General features: G+C 46.9%; 1 protein-coding gene across 1 annotated transcript in view; it reads left to right on the forward strand.

The window, feature by feature from the left end:
• Positions 1–8,224: 8,224 nt before the first annotated feature.
• The window catches only part of IL2RA (interleukin 2 receptor subunit alpha), a 45,667-nt gene continuing 26,383 nt past the window's right edge, over positions 8,225–27,508 (forward strand). The window contains exon 1 of the mRNA XM_070801994.1: positions 8,225–8,661. Within this exon, the coding sequence (XP_070658095.1) occupies positions 8,598–8,661 (64 nt within the window). The 5' untranslated portion in view covers positions 8,225–8,597. The remainder of the gene's footprint in view (positions 8,662–27,508) is intronic.

Raw genomic sequence — 27,508 nt, forward strand, 5'->3', positions numbered from 1 at the left:
TTCCTTGTTATTACATCAGCTCCACCTCTGACCATCAGGTACGAGATCCTGGAGGTTGGGGACTCCTGCATTAACCCACCTTTCTTCCACTCACCTAACCTCAGCCTCATGCACCCAGGTTTAAACATCCACGGTCTTCTTCCACATCCTCCCTTGCTGCGCCACTTCCCACTGGTCTCTTCATCTCACACTTATTAGCATCTTTGCCTGGGAATGTTCAAGGGAAGGAAAAGGTGAAACTCCAATCAATGAATTTCACTTCTGCCAAAGTTCACAGTGTCCATCCCCGACCTCTTGCCTCCAAATACCAGGTATTACAAGCTGCATTTTTCTTTTGTCGTATATTCTGACAGTAACCCTTCTGCATCATCCCCTCATTCAGGTCCTGTTATTTCCTGCCTGAAGAGCATCTCGGGATCTCTGTCCCTGTGCCTTTACTTTCCACTGCACCAGCTCAGGCTGACTATGATGTCATTGAATATGTCCCACTCTGTTTAGACTCCGTCAGCGGCTAAAGTCCACACATCTCATTCTGTCCTTTGAGGTCCACCTCCATCTAAATCCAACTGCCATTTCTGCTCTTGGCTCCCACCCCCTGGTCTGTGTTGTTGTGTATTAGTTGCTCAGTCGTGTCTGACTCTTTGCAACCCCACGGACTGTAGCCCGCCAGACTCCCCTGTCCATGGAATTCCTCAGGCAAGAATACTGGAGTGGGTACCATTCTGTTCTCTAGGGGATCTTTCCAACCCAGGGATCGAACCCAGGTCTCCCACATTGCAGGCAGATTCTTTACCATCTGAGCCACCAGGGAAGCCCATCCTCTCTCTACCTATCTCTATTTCTATTCGACAATAGACCACGCCTTCTTACCCCCAGTATCCACCTCCCCACTCATCCTTCAAGGACAGTTCTGAGACTGATCATATCAGTCTTCCTGAATTTTTCTCTTCCTGAACTTCTATGTCTCTTATCATTATCACTAGTGTTTATCACCTTCTACTGCTACAAAATTGTGACAAACCTCAGAAAAGGCAGTCTGGGTCAGAAATGTGTTGTCTGATGCAATGAATGGTCTCTTCTGGGAAGTACCAAGTGTTTCTGATAACAGAATTGAGCAACTTCCTGAAAAATTGAGATTCAACTTGAACAGTTGACCGCCTCTCCTGGGAGGAACTTAGTTACCTTTAACCAAACTTTCCTTTCTTGAACATAATCTGTCTGTGTCATCTAGTCACCTTTTCTTCCAAAAAGAATCTCTACCAGGAAGATCTTTGACCTGGACTGATTGGAAATGATCTGGCAGTAGTAGGCTTGAAACAAACCTTCAATGTATGCTCATGAAGAATGTGTCTGAAGTTGCTTTAATAGATGACAGTTGTATTCTTATAGGTATGTATTTTAACAAATAGCCATTGGATACCCACATGTCACACTCTGGGTTGGGTCGTGTGATTAAGCTGCCCAGAGGCCCGTAAATTGGCATGAAAATCTTTTCATCTAAGTCCTCAAAGTGAAGGAGACTCTTCTGAAATGGACTCCTAACTTCCTGGGGATGTGTTGATGTATATTTTTTTCCAAGGGAAGAAATTAGAGATTCTATCAAATTCTCAAAAGTGTAACCACATCCCCCCAAAACAAAGATTAACCACCAGACTAGAGGAAGAAAAGGCATATGAAGGTGGGGATGACACCATCTCCCAGAGTAATGGAAATAAAAACAAAAATGAATAAACAGGACCTACTTAAACTCAAAAGCTTTTTCACAGCAAACGAAACAACAAACAGAATGACAACAACTCACAGGTTGGGAGGAAATATCTGTAAATAATGTGACTAATAAGAGACTAGTCTCCAAAATTTACAAATAGCTCATGACACTTAACAGTATCAAAACAAACAACCCACTCAAAAAATGGGCACAAGACCTAAAAAGACATTTCTCCAAAGAAGACATGCAGATGGCCAAGAGGCACACGAAAAGATGCTCAACATCACTCATTATTAGAGAAATGCACATCAAAACTACAATAAGATATCACTTCACAACAGCCAGAATGGCTGTCATCAAAAAAAAATTCACAAACAATAAATGCTAGAGAGGGTGTGGAGAGAAGGGAACCCTCCTACACTGTTGGCAGGAATGTAAGTTGGTACAGCCACTGTGGAGAACAGTGTGGAGGGTCCTTAAAAGCTAATAATAGAGGCACCATATGACCCTGCAATCCCACTCCTGGGCAGATGGAGAAAAACATGATTCAAAAGGATATATGCACCCCAATGTTCATTGCAACACTATTTACAATAGCTAAGACATGCAAGAAACCTAAATGTCCATCAACAGAGGAATGGATAAAGATGTGGTTCATATATACCACAGAATATCACTCAGCCATTTAAAGAATGAATTAATGGCATTTGCAGCACATGGATGGACCTAGAGAGTGTCTTCCTGAGTGAAGTAAGTCGGACAGAGAAGGAGAAATATCATATGACATCCTTTATATATGGAATCTAAAATGACATGATCCAAATGAACTTACAAAACAGAAACTCACAGACTTAGAGAAGAACTTACGGTGGCCGGGGGAAGGATGAGGGGAAAGGGATAGTTAGGGAGTTTGGGATGGACACTTATATTTAAAATGGGTAACCAACAAGGACCTGTTGTACAGCACATGGAACTCTGCTAAATGTGGCAGGCTGGATGGGAGGGGGGCTTGGAGGAGAATGGATACATGGATATGTATGGCTGAGTCCCTTTGCTGTTCACCTGAAACTCACAACATTGTTAAGCAGCTCCACCTCAATGCAAAATAAAGCGATCAAAAGTTAAAAAAAAAAAAGAGTGGATGATAATACAGCAAAGCAAGTGCTGTGATAGTGTTAGTCTGTTACTGAACCAGGTTCATCTTACTCGACATAGCAAGACAAAATGCTAGGACACTGCGGTTTGAAGCAGAGAGGGGTTATTCACAAGGCAGCCAGGTAAGGAGACGGAAAAGCAAATCTCAAGTTAGACTCCCCGATGGCAAGGGGCTGGAGTATTTCTGGGATGAAGACTGAAGAAGCAGGATGGTCTGAGGCATGGGAGAGTGGGGAAAGACGATTGGGAAAAGGTGCCATGATTATCTTTCTGTGCAGGAGTGACTAAATTACCTTCAAAAGGTCACCATGCAGACATTCACGCCTGCCCAGTTGAAGGGTCTTTGGTTCCATCCAGTCTTAACCACATCAGCTTGAACTGGACACAGCAAACTCCAAATTCCTAGCCGACAACTTGGGCAAACATCTTATTGTTCAGGCTACGTGCTGCTTAGACGGCATGCAAGTCTTAAAATGACCTTGATGAATGAAGGCAGGTAAAATGAAATTCAACCCAGGGTTTGAGTCTGAGGATTAAAAAGTGATAGTCAAGTGTCTTTCCTTCTCAAACGTGAGTCCACTGTGGGGAGTAGCTTTGCTCTATGCAGCCTTGGTACAATACATACACAATTCACGACAAATTGGGTCTGCTCTCTTCTCCTCTCTCTGCCTCCACCCGGTGCTGTCAAGGTCAGGAGACGAAGACTGAAAGTTCAGCTCAGTGCAAACTGTAAAACTTGACCAAGTTATTTGTCTTATATGAGTCCATCTTAGCGCCAGGAGCTGCTCCCCTTATTTTGTCAGAAAAATTCTGTAGACTTTGTGACTGTTACTCGTATGCACGTAGATAACTTTATCATCACAATCCATTAAGTACTTCAAGACGATTTTTTTTCTGCTGCTTTACTAGTGGACTAGGTGCTGCTTAGCTACTTGAACTTCACCAACCTCTTGGTTCGAAGGTCAAGGTGTGTTTCTATGAAACAATATTAGGAAGAAACCTCAATTAAATAACATGTCAAATAATTGAACCATTTACCTAGATTTAATGTTTAGAGTCCCACATTTTGAAAAGGTAAGGGAAAACATTTTTGGTTAGAAGTTCACAAAATGCTGGGGTTTTTTTCCATTTATGATGAGTCAGATTGAGACTATTATGACAATTCTTATGGGATTTGAGAATGGTTGAGTCCTCCCTAAGCAAACCTGCCACCCCAAGGGAAGTCACTGATCCAGGAGCACACGATGTTTGATCCGTCTGTGGGAACCAATGATATCAGTCAGGGTAAGCTAAGTTGCTGTAACAAAAACCCAACAAGAATGCAACCTAATATACCAGAAAATCTACTGGTTTCCTAAATGACAATTCATGGATAGGTGTGCTCCAGGCATTCAGGAACCCAGGGGGAGCACTCAACTTCCAGGATGACTCTGGTCACTGCATTCCAGCCATGGAATGAAGGGAAAGAAGGGAAACAGGCAGGGGTGTAAACGCCACTTCTGCTAATGTTTCTTGGCAAGAACATCACCACAGAACCACACTTAGCTCCAGGGGGCTAGGGAATGTGCTCTGATCATTCACCGGAGAAGAAGGGAAGGTCGCCTGGGGGACCTGCTGGCTGTCTCCACCCTACCATGGCATGTTGTCTCCATGACAACAGTCATGATGCAGTTGTCAGCCTACTGGTCTCTGGTCCCTGTCCATAACTTCATCATGTATTTATGATATTATTCAGTTTAATGAACCCCCACATGTATATCATATTGACTAAGCTCTGTGACTTAAAAGAGTTTTACATGGTTGTCCCAAGAAGACTGACTTAAAAAGAATTTTTCATGGTTTTCCAACTTGGATTGACTTAAGCAAACAACACATCTTAACATTTCAAAGTGAAAATGAAAAATTCCAACCTGAAATTTCTTATAAATGGAGAAGTGAGCGTCCCAAGGTAAACCACCTGATGTTTTTGGGAGCAGTGTGCAATTTCTACGCCCTACCTTTTCCCTAACATTCCAGTGCGGAATAAAATGTCAAATGTGGCTTTCTTTCAAGGCTCTAATTCAGCAACACTACTCATAAAAACACTACTCATATTTGATTAAAAAGAACTCCCAACCAGGCAACTGTAGGAAGAAAACTTGTTGTTGAACTAAAAAAAAACCCACCTGCTGATTGTGGGGTGAAATAAAGCTTTTACATTATTTAAAAAAAGCCCCATTTCACTATTTTTGTTTCCACAGTTTATACATTATTTTAAGTAATAAACAAGATAAAATTAAAGATGTTTAACTATTTTGCTATTATTTTCTTATTTTGTTGTTAATAAGATAAAATGGATTTAACTTTTCTAATAATTATGAGAAGGGGTTGAGGGAAGTTCTGTTGTAAAGCAAAAAAAAAAAATTACAACTTGCTAAAATATGATACAATGAACCTATCTATGAAACAGAAATAGATTCACAGACATAGAGAACAGACTTGCGGTTCTTATGGGGGAGGGCAGGGCTGGGAGCTTGGAATTAGCAGATATAAACCAATATGTACAGGGTGGATAAACAGTAAGGTTCCACTGTACAGCACAGGGAACTATATTTCATATCCTGTGATGAACCACAATGGACAAGAATACGAAAAAGAATAGATATATACATAACTGACTGACTTTGCTGCACAGTTGAAACTAAACACAACATTATAAATTAACTATGTGCGAATACAATTTTAAAAATTACAATTCAAATTTTGATTATTTTATATAACAGTGAATTAATTTGTGAAATTAATGTTGTCTACTTACTTCAGTCCAAGTATATCTTTCAAATCCTGGTTAATATTTCCTTGGTTCTCAAAAATTTTGTAAATAAATGTCATTACATTTAATTTAATTTAATTTAATTTTTATTTATTTATTTTTTAAAATTTATTTTATTTTTAAACTTTACAATATTGTATTAGTTTTGTCAAATATTGAAATGAATCCGCCACAGGTATACATGTGTTCCCCATCCTGAACCCTCCTCCCTTCTCCCTCCCCATACCATCCCTCTGGGTCGTCCCAGTGCACAAGCCCCAAGCATCCAGTATCGTGCATCGAACCTGGACTGGCAACTCGTTTCATACATTTAATTTTAAATTCACAGAAGAAAACTGATATAAAACTGAAGGTATTAGTAAACTTTAGGTAATTGTTACTTTCCAAGGAGAAATATTAATTCCAAAGACCCTCTAGAGTTAAAAAAATATGAAATACCTTCAAAGCTTGTATGTCGATACTTCCCTGGTGGTCCAGTGGCTAAGACTCCACACTCCCAATTCAGGGGATCCAGGCCCAATTCCTGATCCTGCATGCCAAACTAAAGATCCTATATGTTGCAATGAAGATGGAAGGTCCTATGTGCCACAGCTAAGACCTGGCACAGCCAAATAAAGAAATTAATTTTAAAAAAGCGTGGAGGTCATTCTGGTTTGTTTGCTTCTCCATTACCAACGTGCTCACTGATCTTGGCTGGATTTCACATTTTGGTCTCGTTTTCCTTTCATTGCTTTACTCTTGAATGTTAAGCACTAACCATTCTCTGCTCCTTCCCTTTCTGAATAATTCAGCCCTAAATATCACGTTGGCAACCACTCTTCAATGCTTTGGGGGAGGGGATGTTATTTGGATTATATTTCCAATTTTTCTGTGTTTGTTTCAAAATTATACTTTGATACCTGTAGCCAGGGAAAATCTCCAGCTTAATAACTGGGCCAGCCCTCCAGACAACAGGAACTGCTGCTCTCCTTCTGCGGGTTGAGAATGTTTCCAGCAGTGAGCGTAAGCCTGTCCTGGAATGCTATCGATGATCCTGTCACATTCTGACAAGTATTGCTCTCCCAGAAAGAGAGCAGTTCATGCTTTTCCCTGCAAACTCTGGTATTTAGTCTGAAAACCCCTTTTAGTTCATCTGCAGGTGGCTGTGGCTCAGTGGTAAAGAATCTGCCTGCCCAAGTAGGAAACGCAAAAGAAGCGGGTTTGATCCCTGCCTGGGTCGGGAGGATTCCCTGGAGTAGGAAATGGCAACCCACTCCAGTATTCTCCTCTGGAAAATTCCAGGGACAGAGGAGCCTGGTGGTCGACAGCCCATTGGTCACAGAGTTGGACAGGTCTGAGCACTCACACACTCATGCACAAGGCTCTTTTCAGAGATGGTAATTGCTTTTCTTCCTTCCCTCCCTCCCTCCTTCTTTCCTTCCTTTCTTTTTCTTTCTTTCTTCTTCTTCCCTGGGGCTCAGACGGTAAAGAATCTGCCTGCAATGAGGGAGACCTGGCTTTGATCTCCGGATTCAGAAGATCCCCTGGAGAAAGGAATGGCAACCCACTCCAGCATTTTTTTTCCATGAATTCCACAGAAGGAGGAGCCTGGAGAGTACAGTCCATGGGGTTGCAAAGGGTCAGACAGGACTTAGCTACTAAGACACACACATCTTTTTTTAAAGTCTTTATTGAACTTGTTACAATGTTGCTTCTGTTTCATGTTGTGGGTGTTTGGTCCTGGGACATGTGATTGAACCTCCTCCACCCTCTGCATTGGAAGGTGAAGTCTTAGCCAGGGAAGTCCCAGTAATTGTCTTTCTTAGAGAATGTCAGAATATTCTTAGAGCTTATCAATAACACATATTGGAACTATGAACTGCTTTGTCATGCCTGGATAGTCTTCCTTTTGTCAATGTTTTTGCTTACTTGCTAATATTTTTTAAATTTTATTTTAATATAAATACACCATGACATGAATTTCTAGAGGGCAAAACATAGTCAACTATTCTGTGAAAATCAGAAGATAGCTCTGATCATTAAACAGGAAAGCAAGATTCAACTCTCTGGAAAACAAGAAAAAGTCCAACGTTGAGAACCAAAATCCACTTTTAGTAATGATCTTTCAAGAAAAAACACAGCTGGTGGCAAAATATCTTATAAAATGACAACTCATATTCAGGACCCAGGGCATCATGGTGAGAGAATTACGGCTAGTACTGATTGTAAGTCTTGGGAGAATATTCAGGAGCTCTGAGCGTGGGGCAGTCTGTGCTTCCTCTTCAATTATCTGAATATTGGAGACCCCACCCGAAGACCCAGTGGACTTCTTCAAGGGCTCCGTGGTCAGACAGCTTTAGGAAATTCCCATCTAGGGCCAAGACTGCTTGGCATGACCTGGCGCCCCTCCATCTTGAGTGGCACCTGCCGACTCCCCGGGGAGCTGCGAGTCCGGGACCTCAGTTTCACGGTGACATCAGATTATGAAACTCTAGTTGAGACCACTGCCAAGAAGGGCTTGCTCACCCTGCTTTAACGGCAGTGGGAATCTCCCTGTCTTTTTCAGGGGTAAGCCAAAGAACGGATTCATAAACGAACCCCAATCCTTCTCACCAACCCCAGCCCACACCTCCCAGCAACTGAACTTGAGAAAGAAAAAAAAAAAAAACCTGGTTAAAACCACTTCCTATATTTGAGACTAGAGAAGAGAGTGGTACGCACAATTTCCTGGCTGAAGAACCCAGGCTAATACTTATACAGAGTAAGCACTTACTGCCCTAGAGGTTGACGGACCGGCAGGGATGACAACCTGAGCGGACTCACCCTTCATTCCCGTCTCCCGGTGCGATGCCAACAAGAGGCTGAAAGGAAACCCGGCGTTCTGCAGAGCAGCACTTTCTCTTCCCAGCCCCGACATCGGCAGTGGTCTCAGGGGCCAGGAGGATGGAGCCAAGCTTGCTGATGTGGAGGTTCTTCGTATTCATCGTGGTACCTGGCTGCGTGACAGGTAAGAGGTCACTGGTGCCTTTGGAGTCCTGGGAAGGCTAAGGATGTAGACTCTTCCCAATCACACAATACGAGGGGCATCTAAGTAGAAAGTACAGGGAGGGGATGGGACCCTGGGTTCTGCCTCTGTGTCCATGGCCCCCCGGGGCCCCATTCTTTGCCTCAGTCATCACCGACTTCTAAAGAGAACTCGGAATGGGGAGTTCTTGTCACTCAAGGTCTTTGACAGTTGATTCTGGGAAGAACATAGTGGTGTGATATTTGACTGTTAACCAGATACTAATGAGCAGATTCCACAAGAGATTTTATTTTCCCGTGAATTTAGTTTTCCACTACATCCACTGGCTGTAAGGGTAATACTAGAAGTCTGGTAGAAATCTCTCTAATACCAGGTGAATGTGCCTCAGATGTCAGTAACTCATATGAAGCACTGGGATCATTTAGGATCTCAGAAAAGTTAAGCTTCAAGGAAATGATACCTAGGAAGCTCCTTGTATGTGCAACTTTATAGAAGTTTTTTAAAAAATATAAGCATATCACTTTGAGAACATTAATTCTTATCTTCTTATGTGTCTACATGCATGTATATATATATGTGTGTATGTGTACATATATGAAAGTTTTGCATTTCATTCATCCTTTCAGAAGGATATTGTCCGTTTCTGTTTTTTTTTTTTTTTTTTTTTAAAGAAATAAGAAGCCACCAATTTCAGCCTCAAACCTCCTTCCTAATGGCATGTGAATTTTCTAAAAATGTCCTCCCTTGCTTATGCAGGAAAACGTATCAGCATCTATAATTTCATATCCTTCATTTCTAGACATATAATAATGCCAAGTGGCCACAGAAAGATGTGTTAAGAAGTGAAACACAATGATGCATAAGGGGTCTTTTGGGCCTGTTGAGGGGAAGTGACCAGTCATTGGGCTATGATCTGACCCAGGGGTAGGTCACTTCTTTACTTTAAAGTGAAAAGTGGACATGATTTTAGGAAGACTTATGTGACTTCTGCCTCCGCCGGGTCTTTGCAAAGTGAGAGGCAGGCCAAGGGAACAGAAAAGTCTTTACGGTTGACTGTGCCTCATCTCTAGGGAGCGCATTTCGAGTAAGTGCGGGTTACTGATAGGTGTTGGTGACTTATCTGAGGATGTGAATGGTCTGATCGAAGTGCTCTGCCATACACTCACATCTTCAAAAATCTATCCAATGCCTCTTGTTCCCCTTTTCAACAGTACAGGAAATACAAAAGTGAACAAAACTTAGCCTCACCTTAAAAAGGATATAACCTGGTGAGGGGAAGAGAGTTATGACAGCAGTGTGGTTGGGGTGGGATAAGATCTATGGGAGCAGGGGGCCATCTGGGAAGGCTTCACAAAAGCAGCAGCACAAAGAGCCCTGAGGGGCCAGTGAATTTCCCTCCATGGGAATTCCAGAGAGAGAGGACCACACGCGCAGAGATGCGGCAGGGCGCCAGGAAAAGCCCTCAGCCTCAGGTGGAGGTACAGGGCTACTGGGGATTAAGACTGGATGACCCCAAGTTGAGGATTTTAAATTTCATTTGGGAGTCAATCAAAGACAATGAGAAAGTAAAATTTACCATGTATAGTGTACCTTACGGGGCTTCCCAGGTGGAGTAGTGGTAAAGAATCAGTCAGCCAATGCAGGAGACACAAGAGACATGCATTTGATCCCTGGGTTGGAAAGATCCACAGAGGAGAAAATGGCAACCCACTCCAGTATTCTTGCCTGGAGAATCCCGTGGACAGAGGAGCCTGGCGGGCTATAGTCCATGGGGTCCCAAAGAATCGGACACAGCTGAGTGAGTGAGCACAAAGTACCTTGTATAGGCCAGACACATGTCTTCCTTCCACCTTCACAGTCCCTTTGCAAAGTGGATGTCACCAACCCATGAGATGAAGAAGACCTCAAGACTCAGAGGCCACAGAGGCAGTGGCACGGCCGGGACTCAAACCCGGTTCTTTCCGCTGAGTGCTCTTTCTGTTCACTGTGGACAGGGCCCAAGCTCTGTGGAAGTGACTTCACAGACAAAGGCGGGCAGACAAGGTCTCTTCCAGAGACCAGTAAGGACTTGGCAGCCAAAGAGAATGACATGGGCTGAATTTCTGGGATCCACACATGGCTTAGGAATCTCTCCAGGGTCAGAAATAATCTCTCAGACTTTTTCCTCCCAGAGGAGCCCAGTCTTAAAATAAACAAATCTTATTCCTAGGAAGGGAGAGGTCACTAACAAAATCAATCAGACTGTCAACAGATGCAATTTCTAGCTGATTCATAAGGCTGATTTTCATTCTGAAAATTTCCAAAGCCACCATTTAAAACTTGAGGGCTGACAGGGAGTATATTGGTCAACGTGGGTGTTTTTAGTCTCTGTATTACTGGGTCCTGGGATGTGGTTGAAAAGAGAATTCTCCTGATGTTGCCAACAGGCACATTATTGATAGTGCCTTTCTCAGCATTGTGGAAATTCTGAGAGTTTATCTGTGCCTTCATCATCTTTCTTTCATTCTAGGAATTCTGTGATCAAATCTGCATGCCCTAGACTCAAAAACACACACCCAGTGCGGAAACCCATGAAGATGATATTTTTGTCTAATTATCCCTTCTTGTAAAGATGACTGCCCACACTGGAATTTCCGTCTTCACGTTTGTCATTAAAACACAAACGCTTAACCCTTCACATTCAATCATTCAGTTTCTCTAGATCCCAAAGTGTGATTACCACATGTTCCTTGCTTATCTTTAAGATATGCCTTGGAGAAGGTAGTGTATATAGATAGATGGATAGCTCATAATTGTGTGTGTGTGTATATATGTATATATGGATTTGGTAAACTTAGGGAGTATCTCATAAAACAGTTGCTACTTTCTTTAAAAACAGCCTTTCTTAAGTAGGTGGTGCTGTTTATCACCTGTACATCTGGTCCTTTTGAGATCTGGGAGCATCGAGGCGCCAGAAAGAGCTGGCTTCGCTGACAGTCAGCTGCTGAAAAGAATGGCTGATGTGCAAGAGAAGAGTTCTTAGCTTCTCTGAGCAAAGCCTTGACTGGTCTGGAGGCGCCTGTGTCACATCTTGCTGAGATCATTCTCATCAGAGCTACAGTCACTCTCAAGTCGGGCTAGCCCTCCCCCAGCCCCCACACATTCCCTGCCCTCCTCATCGCCTCATGACCAGCAGAGACCTGAAGGAGAAACAGGGGTTCCTTTGGGAAGTGGGGCCGTGTCCCCTGAGGCGAGGGCAGAGAAATGTTAGGAGGAAGCTGAATTTTGCAGGGGGGTGAAGGGCGTGATTTGGGGGCAAACTGCTGGATCTCTGTGGGCCTCAGTTTCTCTGTAAAATGAGGAGGTTGATGGGGCTGATCCTGAGACTGCCTTCTGGTTCTCTTGCTCTATGTCAAGAATTCTGAACAGGAAATAAAATAAGCTCTGTCAAAAGGCCTTTGCAAGCTGGGGCACTTTCAGATGAAAAAGTTTCCAAACCGAAGACATATAGAGCAGGGTCCGGGTTGAGAGGCCTTCGGAGGCGCAAGCACCAAGGCTGACGTGTCATCACGGTTATTTCCAGCCTCTGGGAGGTAGGTTCCGCCCTGCGCTCAGGCCAGGAGCGCGGCTTCAGGGAGGGTGAGGGCTGTAATACTGCTCCCTGCTGGGGAGGCTTCTGCTATTTGCTCTTGGGGCCTTTTTGCCCTCAGTCGATGTCCTTGCTTCTCGTAGGGGAGGGCTTACATGAGCGGGAACCTATTTCTCTTCTCTTCATCCCAGGCCATTCCCTGGGAGGAGAGGAAAGAGGATCTTCATTCAGTCAATTGCTTCAAAAAGCTATAAGCCCTTGTATTCTTGAAAGCGGTTAAATTGAGGCTTTCTAACGACTTCGGGGGAGCCTCAGAGGGGCACGTGTGCTGGGCAGGAAGACAGTCAGGGAAGAATTTTGGTTCTTCTCTGCTCCCCTCCAGTCTCTGTTTCTTTTAATGCTGACTTTTGTTCACGGATTTGGCTGCACGGGTCTTAGTCGCGGCACGTGGGCTCTTTGATCTGTGCTGAGGCCTGTGGCGTCTTCAGTTGTGGCCTGTGAAGTCTCTGCTGGAGCATGTGAGATGGTTACCTGCGGCACGTGGGAGCTTAGTCCCTGACCCAGGAGGGAACCTGGGCCCCCGGCATGGGGAGCACGCAGTCGTAGCTACTGGGCCACCAGGGAAGCCCCTCCAATCCCTGTTTTCTAACTTCCCCTCTGAAAAAATGAATGTATGCATATGTGATGACATTCGTACTTTTCGTACGTCAGAGCACCCAAGCGCGTACCCGTGGGTCCTCGGTCTTACGCGCGATTCTCGGCTTTCGTTCCTCGTCTGCTCCCTGCCCCAGTCTTTCGGTGGCAGCGAGAAACCGAGAAGGAAAGAGACTTGAGCAGGAAGGAGGTTGAGGCTGGGTGGGGGAGGTTGGCACTGAAGAGGTAAGACCTGGGCCGTGGATTTACTCTGGTAAGTGCCCTGGAGCTCAACGTTCAGAGGAAAGGGCGCCTCCACCTTTTCCTCCCCAGACAGTCCTGGGCGCCCTTTCTCCGGAAGTACCTGAGCAGAGCATAGAAGAACGTTGGTCACAAGTGGTATGAAGAGCTGGGCAGCGGGGCTCAAGGGATGGCTTCTGAGCCCTTTGGACTCAGGATCTAGGATTCCTGTCTCCAGGCTAACAGAGTGCGTCACCACAGCCCAGCGGGGCCCTCTGAAGTCACAGTATTGTGAGCTGCTCCATTGTGTCCGACTCTGTGTGACCCCGTGGACTGCAGTCCACCAGGCTCCTCTGTCCGTGGGATTCTCCAGGCAAAAACACTGGAGTGGGTTGCCATGCCCTCCTCCAGGGGATCTTCCTGACTCAGGGATCAAACCCACATCTCTTGCATTGCAGGTAGATTCTTTCACCATCTGAGCCACCAGAGAAGCCCCTGAAGCCATAGGTGGGGGGGGGGGGGTCCCTAAACTTCCTGTGACCCTTCTGTCTGTTGCTCTTCATCCAGGGATGTATCAGGGGAGGAGAGATTGGAGGCCACTAATGAGGACCCTCATCTGCCTCTTTTGCTACCTTTTCTAGTAATTTCTTCAGGAAGTTCTGCTTAGGTGGAGTCAGCTGCTGTCCCAAGTATTATCTGGGGTGTGGCGGGGGCGGTGGGGGGGAGGTGGTGGTGGAAACAGCCCAGAGATGACCTTACCACATAAAGATGGACCTCATTTGTTACTCCTATATACATCCTGAAACTCCCAACAGGAAGAACAGTGTGATAGACACACTCTATCTAGCTCCATCTTTCTTGAGTAGTGAGTCTTTGAGCAAATTTGGGGAGTGCTGCTACTTGTTTCCTTAGAAAACTTTCTTATGCACAAAATTTTGAGAGCAATATTTGGGATAATAACCTCTCTGTCAACCAGGGTCTCCAGGTAAGACCTCTGATCAGGTTCTTTAATATCTGAACAGCCATACTCTGAGCACAGAGAATGAGACACAGGATGTTACCCTCACTACTAAGGGAGATGTAGCTGGCTTGGCAAAAGTAACCTAAAAGGCCTGGGTGCCTAGACAAGATTGGAAGCAAAGGTTTCCAAGGAAAAACCAAAGACACCAGGGAAGCAAGAGGAGTGGAGATCTAGGACTAGAAGTCAGGCCTCTCAAATTACAGTACAATATTCCCCATATGTCTTCACATCAACTCTCAGTGACATTCATCCATCTACTTTCCATCCATCCACCCATCCTTCCTTCAATCCAACCATACATCCATCCATCCTTCCCTCCTTCCTTCCTTCCATCCATCCATCCATCCTTCCTTCCCTCCTTCCTTCCTTCCATCCACCCATCCATCCTTCCCTCCTTCCTTCCTTCCATCCATCCATCTCTCCATTCATTCATCCTTCCTTTCTTTCATCTATCCATCATCCATCCATCCATCCATCAATCTATCCATGCATTAGGATTACTGAGATTGAAAAGGTCTTTGCTGTCAAACTGCTCCTGGCCTAAGACTGGAGGTAAAACATCTGCTGAGCAACTCCCGCCTTGAGGACTTGCCAAGGGAGGCAGCAGTATTTGCCAATGACTCAACAGCCATCACTGAATCCCCCCTTTCCCCAGGCTTTCAAATAAGTCACCCATTTCGGGGAAAACAATACTAGAATCATCTCTGGGTCTTTTAGGTATTTTCCACTCTAAGATTACTCAGGAATTTTCCGGCTTTTGACTTGTTTGGAGCTTACTCTGGGATTTGCTTCCATCAGTGAGAAAACACAAGTCTAACTGGGAAATGTATTTAGAGCAGCAGTTGCTGGCACAAAGTGCACATTAAATGTGCATCTGGGAAACTTTCACAAATGATGTCCAAGTCCCACCCAAGACCAGTTAGGTCAGACTCTCTGGGGATTAGAACTGGACATAAGGCTAGCGTTATTTTTAAGCCACTCAAATGATTCAAGATGCAGTTAGGATTGAAATCCACAGAAGAGTGATTCCATGGTTGGTCTGAGTCCATTGTTTTATTCCTATTCACTGGGAATAGATGCCCTAGCATAGTACTTCCCAAAGTTCAGTGTATTACAGACCACCTATAATACGGGTGAGGCAGGGGGTTTGTTGTGAGAAAGATTCTGATTCACAATATCTGGGGTGAGGGAGGAGATTCTGATTCAAACAGGCTCCTCCATGAGATCTGAGTGCCTGGTGCCTGAACCCCGTTTTGAGTAGCAAAGCTGTCATGGGAGAGAAGCAGCAGGTGCTGTGTCCACCCCACACAGAACTTGCAACTAAAATGGGAAAACCAGTCCGGGAAAGACACAAGATTGAACGTAGCAGCGTGGTAGGTGGCAGAGTTGATGACACCCTGGCATCCAGAGGTGCTTCCTGGGGCATTCAGAAAGCCTTCTTGGAGAAGGTGGCTCTGAGCTTGCGCTTGTGAATCTCAGGAGCTGGCTGAAGGGTGGTGTTTCCTAATGAAGTGGCTAAAGTTGTATACGTGAGTCATGCTCCTTGAGCAACAAACTGAAGATTGAGGTGTTCATGAGGGCAAAGAAACAAATGCCCCACGTCTCAAATATTTCCTACTCCATTGTTGGTCGCTTGCTGAACAAAAATGAAGCTCAAATGCCTAGTGATCCTATAAAAACTAGTACTTCTGTTCTGACAAGAGGCACCTGGGTTCTTGCCCTCACGCTTTGATCCTCTAGTAACATACATTGTTGGGGTCTGGAGTCTGCACTCCCACAATGGGCCACCGAGTCAGCATCACTAGGACCTCATGACACCTCTGGGTAACAGTCAAGAAGTCCGGAGTCTTATTTCCCCACATTCAAATTTTGCCCCGACCTCTGTCGAGCACCAGGGCTTCCATCCTGACTGCCCACGTGACCGTCTGCCCCTAACCCATCCTGTATACAGCTTTCCATCAGCCATGGTGCCTGCAGCGCTCAGCCCAGGGCCAGGGACCCACGAGGATTTCAGGCAGCAGAAACTCTAAGGCACCAAAGTGTGGCTGCCCCAGGCGGGGTGACCAGAAGGCCTGAGCATGAGCGGGGTGGCCGGACCAGGCCAGTGGAGTTGGGCTTCCAGGTGCCCCCTTCCCCACCCACCCCTCCAGACACAACGAAAGGGCCAGGTGGATCAGGAGACTAGGAAGAGTCAAGTGCTTCTTTCTGAAAAGAAGAAAGAGAAGCAGGTTTTTAAAGAATACAAAGTGCGTGCTAAGGAGGTGATGGGTCCCTTTACTCTAAAGAGCATGGAAGTGATGGGTCCCTTTACTCTAAACAGCATGGAAAGCCCACTGGGCTCCAGGAGGCTCTCGGGAGAGAGGGAGATGAGGAAGGTGGGCAGAGCTGTGAACTGCACAACGGCTGGCTGGTTGGGGCAGGCCCCGCACAAACCCTGATCCCAGCACCCACTTTTCCCTTTGAGGCTTATTTTGCCTTCAGCCTTGTGCCAGGAAACAAACACTTTTGGAGGGTGCTGCACTACAAAGGCTTGTGGACTCTTAGTTCCCCAAACAAGGACTCAACCTGGGTCCGGGCAGTAAAAGCACCAAGTTCTAACCCCTGACCCCCAGGAACGTCCCCAAGAAACATTTGAAACAGGAGCGATAACGACAAGAGCTCATATTTACAGCTCTCTCACAGGCACTACGTGAAAACGTTGTGTTGGCTGTGTTAATCCTCAAAATCGGGTCCACCTTGTTCTCACCCCCTTCTCGTACCCAGTAAACTGAGGCTCACGGAGGTGAATCAGTTATCTCATGGAATACAACCGTGGGTGTGGGGGTGCCAGATGGGAGCCAAGCTGGCTCCATGCAGGGCCTGCATTGTTGATGATTCTCGTAAACTGCTGTTAATAAAGAAGTTTAGTTTCTCCTTTTGAAAGTCTGCTCTGAGTAGGCCCCACTGCCCCTGTGGTTGTTGATAAATGAAAAGCCTGTTCCGACCGCATCCAGCCCCAGACGCCCAGAGGCCGCCTGCCGTCTTCTCGAGGGGCTGGCTTTTCAGGCCCGCAGAATCCCTGAAGTTTAAATTCTCTAAATCCTGTTCTCCCCCCTCCTACCCGCCAAACAGCAGCTCGGGGTGTCTTTCCTGCATTTGACTGGGCTTCAAAGAAAGCACTCGTCAAGCCACGTCTGCCCCAGCCGCCCACAAAGCAAGGAAATTCTGAGCACCTTCAGGCATGAGTCAACACCACCATGTTCAGGAATCTCTGCCCACAGAATCACCCACTCTTCTGTTTGGGCCCAAAATAGATACCTCCTTCAGAAGCCTCCCTGCTTTCTGTAGCCTCAGCAATAAGAAAACAAAGGCGAGGGTAGGTGTGCATCCAAGGCATGATGGAGGGAGTTCACTCTGCTGTGAAGTTCTCTGCAGTGAAAACACTGCCGCTGAGCTGGGCACGCAGGACAGGTGTGGCAGGGGGAAGGGGTACGCAGGAGGGCGGCTGGGGACGGTCGTTCCTTTGTTCATTCATTCCCTTGGCGAACATTTATTAAGCAAATACTATGTGTCAGATACAGGGTCGGGAGATGGGTGCAACCCAACCCTGGGTCTCCAGGATCGGGAGATGGGTGCAACCCAACCCTGGGTCTCCAGGAACCCACCATCCAGCAGGAGAAAAATATATCGCACAGACAATGCCAACCGAGCTGAGACTCAGAATGCAAATACAAAGAAAGAGTGGATGGCCACACAGACAGGCATTTGTTCCTATGCAAGTCCCTGGACATTGTCACTCAAGAACTGCCTCACTGTCCTAATACCTGGGACAGAAACAAGGGCTGAAGGCATTGCTCTGTCATTACTAAAGCTATTGAAATCATACACCGTGGATTTTGAATTTAGAACAGCACAGTCAGAAAATGTGCAGAAGTTGTCCTTTGCTCAAGAAACTCCCTGACCAAGAAAATAGGAATATTTTTGGTGGGAGCGGTTACTTTCCTTAAAGGAGAAACGGATGGCTCTCACAGCCCACGGGTGTTATAGAAATACCGTTAACATGCGGAGCTGACAGATGGCACCTCCTCACCAGTGTGTGAGCCACTCTCCAATTTCAAACACCCAGGAAGGAACTGCCTCTCCAAGAAAGGGATGAGGGGAACCCAGTCAGTCTGGTTATGCTAGGTACTTAAAAGGAACAGTGTTTTTTTAAACTATATATGTGTGTATATATACATATAAATATATATACACATATATATATATTGGATTCATAAAAAAAATTTGTGTTTTTCTGTAACATCTTTCAGAAAAACCTGAATGACTTTTTTGGCCAACTTGATGTATACAGGTTGTATACACATGCTATATGTATTGTATACACATACATATATGTACTATGGATATATATGTGTATGTGTGTGTTTATGTATATATATGTGTCTCTCTATATATATGTTTGTTTAGTTGCTAAGTTGTGACTGACTCTTTGCAACCCCATGGACTGTAACCCCCCAGGCTCCTCTGTCTATGGAATTCTCCAGCCAAGAGTCCTGGAGTGGGTTGCTATTTTCTTCTCCAAGGGATCTTCCTGACCCAGGAATTAAGTCCGTATCTCCTGCATTGGCAGGCAGAGTCTTTACCACTGAGCCACTGGGGAAGGCCATGTGTATACATACATGTACACAAATATACATATATACACTATGTGTATACACATATATGTATATGCACATGGTATATACACGTACATATATGTGTGTGTGGATATATATAAACATATACAATGTTTATATATGTGTGTGTGTATAGTGGATATATATAAACGTATACAATGTTTATATATATGTGTGTGTATGGATATATATAAACGTATACAATGTTTATATATGTGTGTGTATAACTATACACATGTATAGAATGTGTACATATATATGTGTATAACTATATACACATAGTTTCATGAAATGAGGCCCTTGGAGTGAATCAGTCTATCTCCTCAGAGAAAGACTGTGACACAGTTAAAGGGCAGCGAGCCGTTTCTACAAGTTTTGCTTGAAATCCCCGCGGCCCGGGCTGACGTCAGCCACTTCCTGCCCCGGGCCCTGTGAGTTTCCCGGGAGTTTCGGGGCGGCTGTGCTGCGGCTCCGGTCCTGGCTGTGGCAGGCTGGCGGCTTCCCCAGCGGGCGAAACCAGTAGCGCCTGCAGACCCAGCTGAGTGTGGTATCTGTTTCCGGCCCCTGCGGTAGTGACACCTCTGCTCAGCGTCTGATTTAGAATAAAAGGATCTTCGCGAAGAGAAAACTCCTTATTTCAAGTGGAAGGCAAAACAAACAACTACCAGAAAAAGTCACAAACCCCAACACCTTTTAACCATACCAGGGCAGTTTCCGCTGACATCCTGCTGACACCCGGGAGAGTGCGGGGACCGCAAAGGGTGAGCGCTTTCGGCTCAGATGTGCTAACAGGCCCTTTATTTCACTTTTGACTTTCAACGCCTTTCACTCGCCAGGCCATCAAGTTTCACTTTCCCTCTCCCAGGGTTTCCTGTCTCGCTCCTCTAGCCTGAGTTTGCAGTGGGCTCCCGCGGAGGGACTCCCACTCTCCTGCGCCTCCTACTCCTCCTGGGAGAGGAACTGTGGGCCAGCCAGGCACCCGGCTGTGCCTTCTGCACCTGTGATCTTACCGGTCTCACAACAGCCCTGTAAGTCAGGGACCACTGGAATCATTGCCATTTTACAGACAAGGAAACTGAAGTTAGGCTTTCATTCACACACCCCAGAAAGTGACGGAGCCAGGCTACCTGCTCCATCCTTGTACAGGGGAAGAAGGCAGTTAACCTGTCTCATCAATTCCCCTGGGCTTCCTAGGCAAGTTTTCTGTCTCTTATTTTGAGTCACTCTTTGATCCACTCCCAAATTAATTCTCTTGAAAGCAGCTTTCACAATGCCTCTTCCCTGATCAAAGATCTCATGTTGTTCCCCTACAGCCTGTGGGGCATTCTTCCTCTGCCTGGCGTCTGGTGTTTTTTCTGACCTGGTCCATCTGAATGTCCTCTGCATATTGGACCCCCTGCAGCTCCAGCCACTCCAGCAGGCAGGGCTCCTGTTCTGCAAACATGCTTCCTCACCTACAGTTTCAAAGCCTGGCACCTAGGGACACCTCCCCTTTTATAATCCACTACATCTCATCTGCCTACTTGGAATTCTTCCCAACTGGGAAGCATCTGGGGAGAGTAGAAAGGGCTCAGGAACTTGGGATTCCACAGGGCTTGGATTCAGAACCTGGTTTGAACTTGTGTAATCCTGTTTTCCTGTAAAACCATCACTGGGTACCATTCTCTGCCAGCACTACCAGGGTGGGGACAGCTGATGGACAGGTGAGAGCAGGTGGTCCAGGAAGACAGAGGCATGCCCAACCCCAGAAAAAAGGGGCAAGGATGCTTCCCAGAGCAAAGTGACAAGGAAGGGTCCTGCAGGACAGGCAGAAGGCAGGAAGGGGGAAGCAAAGTCTCGAGCGAGTTAATGACAGAGGACACAGCACAGTCCTTCAGGTCGGGGAGCACCCGTGGGGTGGAGCTGTGAGCTGGCCGTGGAGCTGGGCCAAGTGCAGGGGCATGGACTGTACCTGGGGAGGAGGCAACGCCACAGAGCAGCTGCAGGGATGGGGGCCATCTGGGCTTGAGGGCATCAGCCCTGTTATCTGTGTGTATGACTGATGGCAGGTGGCACAGGGGAAGGGGTGCAGCCCCTGAGGGTGCTGAGTGACCTGGGGGAGAGTCGGGAGTGGGCTGGTCCTTCAAGCCTCCAGGGGCCTCAGCTGCTGTGGGACGAGGCAGCCTGCCTAAGGTAATCAGGATACAGTAGGTGCTCAGTCAGCACGGCTTGCTGGGCCTGCAATCTGCACGGCCGAGAGCCAGAGTACCTCTCCACAGGCTTCCCAAGTTCAGTACAGCCAGTGCTGGGCGCCCTGCCCCCGACCCCACTGGCTTGCTTGTCCTCCTTTATCTCCAGTTTTAATGAAAGATGCTACCACCACCACCACCTCCAGCTGCCCAGGGAACATGCCCAGAATCCTGCTCCTTTCGCCTTGCTGGCCCCGCACTCCTTACAAAGGCCCAGTCCCTGGGGAGTCCAGTCTGAACCATCTCTGCATATTAGTACCCACTCTCCACTGTCCAAGCTCCAGCCCCCCAAACCCCAGCCCGAGGTGCCCGAGATGGCCTTCCTGCCTCACAGGACACACGGGGGGTGGGGCGGAAGGAGGTCAGAGGCTACTGTGGCCACAGGGACAGGAAGTAGCTGCGACATGGGAGGAAAGGTGGGCACACGCAGTCATGGGCGCCTCCCCCCGAGAGGCTGCGGATCCTGACATTGCGGAACCGGCTGTGTGACTCTGGGCAGGGCACTGACGCTGCCGGCTCACTGCATTGTGTATAACACGGAGCCAGTAGGGACGGCCATCCCGTCATTAATCACACTGAAGTGATTCTTATTTACAGCTGTATCAGTAACACTGTAGCATTCTGTATATCTCAGTTTATTGTATATTCAATGTCTTGCTTATAATAATGGACTATAAAATAGTCGTCATATTAATTGTCATGAATGTTCATAACAGCCTCCTACAGAGGTGGCTGGGGGGACCAGGGAAGCCAATTGTGTGCCTGCATCAGTGGCAAGCATGCAGTGACTGCCACATCTTGGACAGAGCGGGCACTCTCTGTGCCTCCGAGGAGATGACAGAGAGGCTCTCTAAGTCCCTTTCAGTTCTGACATTCTGTGGTTAATAAACACCCCAGAGCAGGGTGAAACCCCATCCCTTCCACGCTGTGCTGATCGAGCCGTTCAGGCTCCCCACCAGCCAGCCCGCTCCCCTACTGCGTCCCGTCCATTCACCAGCAGGACTGAAGGCATCGCTCACACCATGGGAGGACCTATATGCAGTTCATGCTGCAACAACTACATCCTTGATGGCTCCCATCTGTTCTTTTCAGCACAAAGCAATTCCCCTTGAATCATGGTAAACAGGTCTTAGTTCCCATGTCCTTGGAAAATGCTGCCACCTTGGATTTAAATTCAATAAGAGGAAGCCCAACACGAAAACCCCTTACAAATTCATCGCCTGTGGTCAAACCTTCTAAGTTGGGTGTCCCTTGAAAGGAACAGTGCTCGCCTATGGCTTTGATCAGAGACTACATTGCGGGTGCTGCCTATGAATTTAGAGAAGGCAGGAATGGTGTGGATTTTAAATATTTTTATTTATTTGGCTGTACTGGGTCTTAGTTGCAGCATGCAAACTCTTAGTTGTGACCTGTTGGGTCCACTTCCCTGCCCAGGGATTGAACCTGGACCCCCTGCACTGGCAGTTTGGAGTCTTAGCCACTGGAACAGGAAGTCCCTAGAGCTGACACTTTAAAAGGTGCTCTGGGGAACTTGGCTCAGACAGTAAAGAACCTGCCCCCCAGTGCAGGAGATGCGGGTTCGATCCCTGGGGTGGGAGGATCCCCTGGAGAAGGGAATGGGCAACCCATGCCAGTATTCATGCCTGGAAAATTCCATGGACAGAGGAATTTTGTGGGCTACAGTCCATGGCATCACAGAGTCAGGGCGACTAACAGTTTCACTTCACTTTCTGGGGATCTTGGAGTCTGTTTCCTTCAGTAGTCCATAGACTACTCTGTGGACTACTGAGTCCACATTAAAAGCTCATTAAAAGCCTTTCAGTTGAGGCTGCCTTTCTGAGGCCAGTTCCTGGAGTACCGGAGAGGGCTCCGGGCCTTGTCTACGTGACAATCTTAAACACCCTCCTCCTGACTGTGTGGCCACCCCCATCATCAGTTCACTCTGACACAGCTTCATCCCCCCGTTCTCTGTGGGGCCTCGCCTACTGATGTGTGGATTTCCGGCTGCTGTTGGTCTACACTGAACCCATCTTAGGCCAGTCACAGTAGACAAGGAGATCAGGGCTGCCTCCAAAGCACCAAGAACCTCAGAACCTAAATCAGCACCTTCCCTCCAGCTGGCCTGTGGCCTCCGTTTCCATAGCGGCATTGACCTTCTCCATGGAAAGGCTGGTCACCATCCAAGACAAACAATGATGTCTTTGTCTGAGCAGGCTGTCCTAGCAGACTGTCCTAGCAGAAGACCACGGCCTGGGGGCCTTAGGACAACACAGCTTACCCCTCACTTTATTCCTGGGGGCTGAGATCTGAGCCGGGGGTGGGGGCAGGTGGCGTGATGGGGTTTGAGCGAGGGCTATGGTTTCCCCCCAGAGGATTTCTCGTGACTCTCCTAAGGGACCCAGACCCACCTATGAGGGTCCAACCTCACAGCCTCAAGTCACCCAATGCCCCACCTCCTGACACCATTGCTCCAGGCAGGAAGGTTTCTTCATATGAATGTGAATCCAAACACTTGTTTGAAACGGAGTGTATTGTTGAGAGCAGGCAGGAAGAAGCGTGCCCAGAGTGAGGGGTATGGGGGGCACCCCGGGAGGTGGGGGTGGCTACTGGCAAACCTGACCCTCGTCTTCCCAGGACACACGGATTTGGGGCGCCTGACACACTCGGGGCCCACTCTGGCACGGCCAGCCCCTGCACGACACCTGAACGGGATGTCAGTTCTGATGAGTGACTCTTCCTTCTGGATGTCTCCATGTTCTCCTGTGACTTTTTTCTTTTTTCTTCTCTCCTATGTTTCCCCTTGGGTCTTGAGTTTCTACCCGGCATTGCACCTATGCGCCTGGCGTTCTTTAAAACAGTGGAAACTCTGTGGCTATGGAGTTGAAAATCTCACGACTCCATGGTCTAAATTCTCTGAAGGCTCCTCTTGGGGCAGATGGTGGGTGGGATTCACCAACGTAGCACATTTCTGCTGAAACCATTATTTCGTCCCAAGAAACAGCTTTCAAAGGTTTGAAGGAAAACTGATTTTCGATTTCAGAGAAAGAACATGGTTATATTTCTACACCCCTTGTTTTTCTTATCTGACAATGTTTTAATTTTCATCGGGTTGACATTCTGCGGTAAATGTGTGGTTAACTTTTTCACATACAGAAATTTGTTATCAGCTAAGCCTCCCAGGGACAAAACCACCACCCTCAACATTTCATTCGCAGGAGCATTTGAGACCCCCAAATGCGACAGCTTTGACTTAGGGACAGGAATACTACTGGTTCTCACTCTCCTTTCTTCCCTTCTAACGTAAAGAGAAAAGAACTCTTTTCCCACCCAGCCCCCCGTTTTTCTTGGTAACAAGTGTTGATTAAGGCAGAAGGTGTTCTCATTCTTGAGTTGTGGAAACTCTGACTCTTTGGTCTGAGAGGCCCAGCCGGGTCTCAGAAACTGTGGGTCAGATACAGAACTCATGAGCGAAGGATGCTCAGTACCAGAGAACCAGCCCAGCTGCACTGAGTACCCCCCTCACCCCAGAGCACACAGCGCCCCCACTTATTCCCACCTGGGGAGTTGGGCGACCTTTTCTTTGATGCCGTTAACCTGCCTTAACCCCATCCCCCCACCCAGCCCACAGCATGGTGACCCTGAACTTGGTTTTGCCACATTTCCCTCAGCATGTGGGGGATTCCCAGGTGGTGCAGTGGTAAAGCATTGTCTACCTGCAACGCAGGAGACAATAAGAGACGCAGGTTCAATCCCTGGGTCAGGAAGATTCCCTGCAGAAGGAAATGGCAACCCGCTCCAGTAATTCTTGCCTGGAGAATCTCCTGGATAGAGGAGCCTGATGGGCTACAGTCCACGGGATTGAAAAGAGTTGGACATGACTGAGTGACTGAGCATGCACGCCTCAGTACTTACACTGAGTGAAGATGGATCTGTGTTGACTGAATGAATTAATGGACCATATTATCGATGTGATTGCTAATACACTCAAGCATTCATTCAGGGCTTATGGCTGCCCACATTGAGGAAATAGTTTAAACAGTAGGTGACATGGACGGCCAACAACAACCAGAAATGACCAGAAGTTTTGAAACTCAACGGTGGTGAGCCAGTGGGTAGTGATCAGGAAGTTCACCGTACTTTATTACATGTGCAGGCCATTGTGAACGCAGGTGAGAGGAAGGAAACAGATCCAGGATTCTCACAAATAGTTCTTAGAAGATAAAGATCAAAAGACTCTCCATTTCCTTGTTCTGACACAATCAAGCTTTATTAACACTTTAGATATTTTCTTCCAGCTCACAAAGCTTACCAATCTTATCATTTGGTCCTAAAAACAACCCTGCTCCAGAGATAATAATAGCAACATCAAGACCTGGGGGCCAGATATTGAAAGCTTTCGCTTACATTATTTCCATGGATGCATCTCTTGTCATTCACACCCTTGCCATTCACACTCCAGAAAATATTCCCCTTAAAGTCCCCAGGTGGCACTGGTGGTAAAGAACACACCTGCCAAGGCAGGAGACATAAGAGAAGTGGGTTTGATCCCTGGGTTGGGAAGATCCCCTGGAGAAGGCCATAGCAACACACTCCAGTATTCTTACCTGGAGAACCCCAAGGACAGAGGAGCCTGGCTACAGTTCACGGGGTCGCAAAGAGTCAAACACGACTGAAGAAACTTGGCACACACACACAGTCCCCTGAATCTGACATTCTCTCTGCCAGGCGAACCACTGTTTATCCTTCAAACCCGGTAAAGCCGAGAACAGCCTTCCTCCTGACCTGACTCACAGGCTGGGAAGGCTTCCCCATCGGGGACATCATGCCCAGATCAGCTTGGCAAAGGCAGTGACCTGGAGGACGTGGAGTGTCTAAGAAGCCCCTAAGGTCATACGCTCCTTAATGGCGCTGAGGGATCTGCCATCTGTGGTTTGACTGGCAGACTTGATTCCCGAAGTAAGGAAAAGAAATGTTGTCAATCCCTCCTGTCAAAAACCGAGTCTGGTGATTGAGAAACCCACTTCCTGAATCAAAGGTGAAAGAGGGAGAGTGGTTGTGATACCCAGAGGTCGATCACAGAGGTGGAGAGCTCCTCACCTGCAGCCATTGACTACGGCACCAGTTCAGTCACTCTGTGCTCTGGGATGCTAGGATGCTTGACTTCTCAATGTTCTTTCATTTGTAAAAGGTATTTATTTGTTTGACCATGTTGGGTCTTAGTTGCACCATGCAGGATCTTCCGTTGCAGCACACAGACTCTCTAGCTGTGGCGCACAGGCTTGGATGCTCCTCGAGGCCCCAGTTGTCCCACAGCACGTGGGATCTTAGTTCCCTGATCGGGGATCTAACTCTGGCATTGTAAGGAGGATTCTTAACTACTGGACAGCCAGTCAAGTCCCTGACTTGATGGTCTTTTTTCCTTTTCAGCTAGCTCGGATAAGCCTCATTGGCCACAATACTGCCACTGCACAAAACTGGTGACATTTGAAAACACATATCGGAAGCAGGGAAAGTTGGGAGGTGGAAGGAAATGATAAGATGCTCTGGCAGGTCTGCAGTCCGGAGGGCTGGAGGCGAGGGTGGGTGGTACAGGAGATGGAGGGGGCTACATATGCCAGGGTCCTAGAGAGGTCCAAGCAACAACTCCTGGGAAGGGATTGCACCCGATGGCAAAGGCGAGGGGAACTGAAGGGACTGAAGAGTTGCCTCATGGGCATGACAGGGCCCTTAAAAGAAACAAGGACAAGAAGACCTGAGGGTTGTTTGAGTGCATGTTTGTTTTTAACTTTTTATTTTGGGAGAATTATAGATTTTCATGCAGTTGTAAATAACAATATCAAGAGATCCAGTACAGCCTTCATTCAGTCTTCCCCACAATTATAGCATGGTATCACAACCAGGAAGTTGACCTCACTGCAATCTATCAGTCTTGCTGATCTAACAATCTTACATGCTCTCATTGATGCACGTGTGTCTTTATTTCCATGCGACTTTCCCACGTGTGTAGATTTCTGTGACCATGAGCAGAGTCAATGTACACAAAAGTTCCTATCCCAAGATCCCTCCCACTGCCTTACTGTGACCATGGCCACAGGCCACCATCCTCCCTGACCCTTGGCAGACACTGAGCCACTCTCCATCTCTATGATTTTTGTCATTTTAAGACTATGAGATAAATGGAATTACATGATATGTAACCTTTGAAATTGGCTTTTTTTCACTCAACCTAATTCCTTTGTGATCTACCTTTCTGCACATAATTCTCTTTTCAATCCATCTTTCTGCATTCCTTAGCTGGCATTATCCAGACATTATCCAAAAAAGTGCTTCTCTCCTCCTCACTCCATGCCATGCTTTTTCAGTATCACTATCGATAGCAACCCACTCCAGTATTCTTGCCTGGAGAACCCCATAAACAGAGGAACCTGGCAGGCTACAGTCCATGGGGTCACAAAGAGTTGGACACGACTGAGCAGCTGGGACA

Source organism: Bos indicus, chromosome 13 (genome assembly GCF_029378745.1).
Source record: "Bos indicus isolate NIAB-ARS_2022 breed Sahiwal x Tharparkar chromosome 13, NIAB-ARS_B.indTharparkar_mat_pri_1.0, whole genome shotgun sequence".
NCBI lineage: Eukaryota > Metazoa > Chordata > Mammalia > Artiodactyla > Bovidae > Bos > Bos indicus.